This window comes from Haliaeetus leucocephalus, unplaced genomic scaffold (genome assembly GCF_000737465.1).
Source record: "Haliaeetus leucocephalus isolate CR32 unplaced genomic scaffold, Haliaeetus_leucocephalus-4.0 Scaffold309, whole genome shotgun sequence".
In the NCBI taxonomy this organism is placed as follows: Eukaryota; Metazoa; Chordata; class Aves; order Accipitriformes; family Accipitridae; genus Haliaeetus; species Haliaeetus leucocephalus.
In genome coordinates, this window is record NW_010972745.1 from 122,415 (window position 1) to 125,913 (window position 3,499).

General features: G+C 67.4%; 1 protein-coding gene across 1 annotated transcript in view; it reads right to left on the reverse strand.

Moving 5' to 3' along the window:
- The window catches only part of GANAB (glucosidase, alpha; neutral AB), an 8,738-nt gene extending 5,264 nt beyond the window's left edge, over positions 1 to 3,474 (reverse strand). The window contains exons 1-12 of the mRNA XM_010571190.1: positions 3,344 to 3,474; positions 3,144 to 3,252; positions 2,908 to 3,035; positions 2,616 to 2,795; positions 1,696 to 1,795; positions 1,482 to 1,566; positions 1,294 to 1,390; positions 1,027 to 1,207; positions 790 to 943; positions 447 to 682; positions 228 to 354; positions 63 to 142 (exon numbers count right to left, since the gene is read on the reverse strand). Coding sequence (XP_010569492.1) covers positions 63 to 142; positions 228 to 354; positions 447 to 682; positions 790 to 943; positions 1,027 to 1,207; positions 1,294 to 1,390; positions 1,482 to 1,566; positions 1,696 to 1,795; positions 2,616 to 2,795; positions 2,908 to 3,035; positions 3,144 to 3,252; positions 3,344 to 3,474 — 1,608 coding nt within the window. The remainder of the gene's footprint in view (positions 1 to 62; positions 143 to 227; positions 355 to 446; positions 683 to 789; positions 944 to 1,026; positions 1,208 to 1,293; positions 1,391 to 1,481; positions 1,567 to 1,695; positions 1,796 to 2,615; positions 2,796 to 2,907; positions 3,036 to 3,143; positions 3,253 to 3,343) is intronic.
- Between the last annotated feature and the right edge of the window lie 25 nt (positions 3,475 to 3,499).

The following is a 3,499-nucleotide window of genomic DNA, read 5'->3' on the forward strand; positions in this document are numbered from 1 at the left end:
GGGGGGGGGGCTGACAGCAATGGGGAGGGGGCCACGCACCCACCGGGGTAGTTGCTCCTCACCTCGTACTGGTCGTAGGCAAACATGGAGGCCCACCACGCGCGCATCTCGGGGTTGGTGAAGTCGGGGTACGCAGCAGAGCCTGGGAGCAGCGCAGGGGTCAGCGTGGACCCCCCCGCGGCTCCTTCTAGGCCCCCCCCCCCTCCCCACTGCACAGCCCCACTCACCTGGCCAGCACCAGCCCTCGTAGTCGCTGCCGTCTTTCGTCTTGACGTAGAAGCCGCGGGAGCGCAGCTCGTTGTGAACGCGGTACCCACTGTCCACTTTGATGTGGGGGTCCACGATGCTGACCATCTCGGGGGGGGGGGACACACACAAAAATACGTGTCAGCACCCAGAGGGGGTCCCGCAGCACCCCTCCCAGCCCCTCAGCGGAGGTCCCCTACCTTGCGTTTCTTGGCGGCCAGGCGTTCCAGCATATCACGGGGTCGGGGGAACTTGCTGGGGTCCCAAGTGAAATAACGTTTGCCGTCAGCGTGTTCGATATCCAGCCAGAGGACGTCGCAGGGGACGGCATGTTCCTCGAAACCCCGCTCCACCGCCGCCACGTCCTCCTCGTCGTTGTAATTCCAGCGGCTCTGGTGGTAACCCAAAGCAAAGAGGGGGGGCAGCGCCTGGGTGCCTGCGGGGGAAACGGATGGATGGACAGACAGCGGGGCTCGCAGCAGGGTCCCTGGTGCTGGCCCTGTTTTGGCGCACCCTCCTTCTTCCCTCCCCGTGGCACCATACCGGTGAGGGCGGCGTACTGCCCCGCCACGGCGGCGGGCGTGGGGCCCAGCAGCAGAAAAACGTCGATGATGCCGCTTTCCGACATCCAGCGCACGTCCGTCTGTGGCGTCTCGCCCCCGCCCTGCATGTAATCCAGCAGCTTCCCGAAAAGCGTCTGTGGGCGGGGAGAGGTGTCAAAGAGTCCCGCTGGACCCCCCCAACTCCTCCCCAGGACCCCCCTGTCGCCCGTTCCCGCACCTTGCCGGCGGTGTTGGAGCTGATATCCACCCAGGTCTCGGCAGCGTTGAGCCAGAAGATGCCAAGTGTGCGACGGGCGCTGTGTGCCAGCAGGAGTGGGACGGAGCCGTAGAGTGCCATGGGGTTGTAGAGCTCGTACTGGAAGACGTCCAGGTTGTAGAGGCGGTACGGGTCTCCCCCCCTGCAGGACACCAGGCGGGTCAGCGTCCCCCACTGCGGTACCACCGTCATCACCCTCCTCCCCGACTCGCCCTCCCTGCCACTCACTCGGTGGTGCGGAGCCGCAGGCTGTCGGCGTGCTCGGGGATGCCATAAACGTGCTCGAAGCCGGGCAGGGAGAAGTCCAACCCCACCGAGGTGGGCCCTGCAGTGGGACGGGGAGGGGAGTGGTGAAACTGGGAGCCCCCCCGCACCGGTCTCCCCCCTCCCCTCCCTGGCCACGGGACGGGCCTCACCATTAGGTTTGGTGTCCGTGTGTGTCTTGAATGTCTCCTCCCAGGAGCCCGGCTCCTCCACAGCCTCAGCTGTGGCCTCCGTGGGCTACGGGACCAGACGCCGTTAGGGATGGGTGGAGAGAGGGGTTCTCCCCCCCCCCCCCCCAAAAAAGGGGGGGGCCCAACTCCCTGCTGGACCCCAGCACCTTGTCCGCAGCCCCTCTCCCTGTAATACCTTCTCGCTCTGGTTACTGGCGTCCTCCGTCCCACCAGTGGTTTCCTCCTGCCCCTCGGCAGCCCCCCCTTCTTCCGCAGTGGGCTCCCTGGGGGTGTCCCTGTGGGGGTGGGGGGGCGGTTATAAGGTCCCAGGGCATCCCGGTCGCCGCAGGCAAGAGTCACGCACGCAGCAGGTTCGCGGTGGGGGGGGACACGGACAGACACAGGACACCCCAGCAGGCACTCATTCGGGGCCCTGAAGGTGGGGACAACACCCCAACCACCCCCCCCAGCTCACTCGGGGTGGGGGGGGGCAGTTCCTCACTTTTGGGGGGACGGGGACGGCCCCGGCCGCTCCTGCCCCTTCCTCCTCCCTCCCACTGGGGCCTGCCCGGCCCAGGGGGGCTATGGGGGGACACTGCCCTGGGGGTCCCCTGGCCAGGGCTCCCGCTGGGGGCCCGGGGGGGGGCGGGGGGGGCAGAGACAGCAGCAGAAGCCACAAATTTACCTATGGAAAAGGGTCTTGATCTTATCCCACAAGCTACCGACCGAGCTACTAACTTTATCCGAGAAACTGGGGCGCGGGCGGGGGGGAAGCGCAGCCAGAAACAGAAACACAGCGAGAGTCAGTGCGAGGAGCCGCCGGACGGACAGACAGACGCGGCCCGGCCCGGCTCCCCCCCACCCCCCACCCCTTCCCCTTGGGCTGCCCACCCTCTCGGGGTGGGTGGTGGGGGGCCCTTTGGAACGCTGCCGTTCCCCGCCTCCCTCTTCCCTAGGGTTTACCTTCACTGGTGGGGACAGCCAAGCACCCCGAGCTCCCCAGGGGGGGTTTGCTGGGTGCCCTGGGTTGGAGTGGGGGGGGGAAACCTGGGGAGCAGGGGGAGACCCGGTCCCACCCACCCGGCCGCAGAGCTGCCCACCCCTGGCCGCACTCACGAGTCCCGGCGTTGTCGGAGGTGCTCGAAGAAGAGGAGCCCGCGGGCATTGACGCTGCAGAGCAGCTCCCGTCCCTGCAGCAGGTCCATGCGGAATGGCTTCTCTGTCACCAGCAACCGGTGTCCGGCGGGGCCCAGCGACAGCTCCAGGCTCCCCTCGTCTCGCCCCGTCACTGCCAACCTGCCGGAAAGGGGAAGGGAGGTGCCGATAGCGGCTGCGTCCCCCCACTCCCCGCCCCGGCTAACGTGCGTGTCCCCATCTCCGCATCCCCTCCCCTCCACCCGGCACTCACCGCTCCACCGGTGGCTCGGCCACCAGCACATCCGGCACCTCGAACCGCGGCCGCAGCGGGTTCAGCTCCTTGATGCGGATACGGGTGACGTTCCCTTGCAGCCCCCACAGCTCCAGCAGCAGCGGGACCTGGAAAAAAAGGGTGTGTGTGGGAGGGAAAGGATGGATATACAGACATGGTCTCGGCAGGACGGTGCTGGTCACTGCCTCCGCGTTTTCCCTGGTCCCGGTACGGACCTTGGTGACTTCGTTAACGAGCTGTAACCTGGCAGCGTCCGGTCCGAGCTGCAACGATTCCAGGAGGGCCCGGTATGGCGAGTGGCCGGGCTGCAGGCCGCGCTGGCGCCTGTGGGGAAGCAAGAAAGGGGGGTGTGTGGGGGGGGTGACAACAAACCCTGAGCCCTTCCCCCCCCAAAACCATGGCTAACCCCCCCCACCTGCAGAAACCGCTTTGTTCACACGTCTTGAAGTTGCTCCGGTCCACGGCCAGGGCGGTCGCCAGGCAAAGGGCCGCCCACAGCAGCACCACCGGCCTCCGCCTGCGGGGGGGACACACACGAACACACATATACCGGGTCCGACCGGGGACGGGG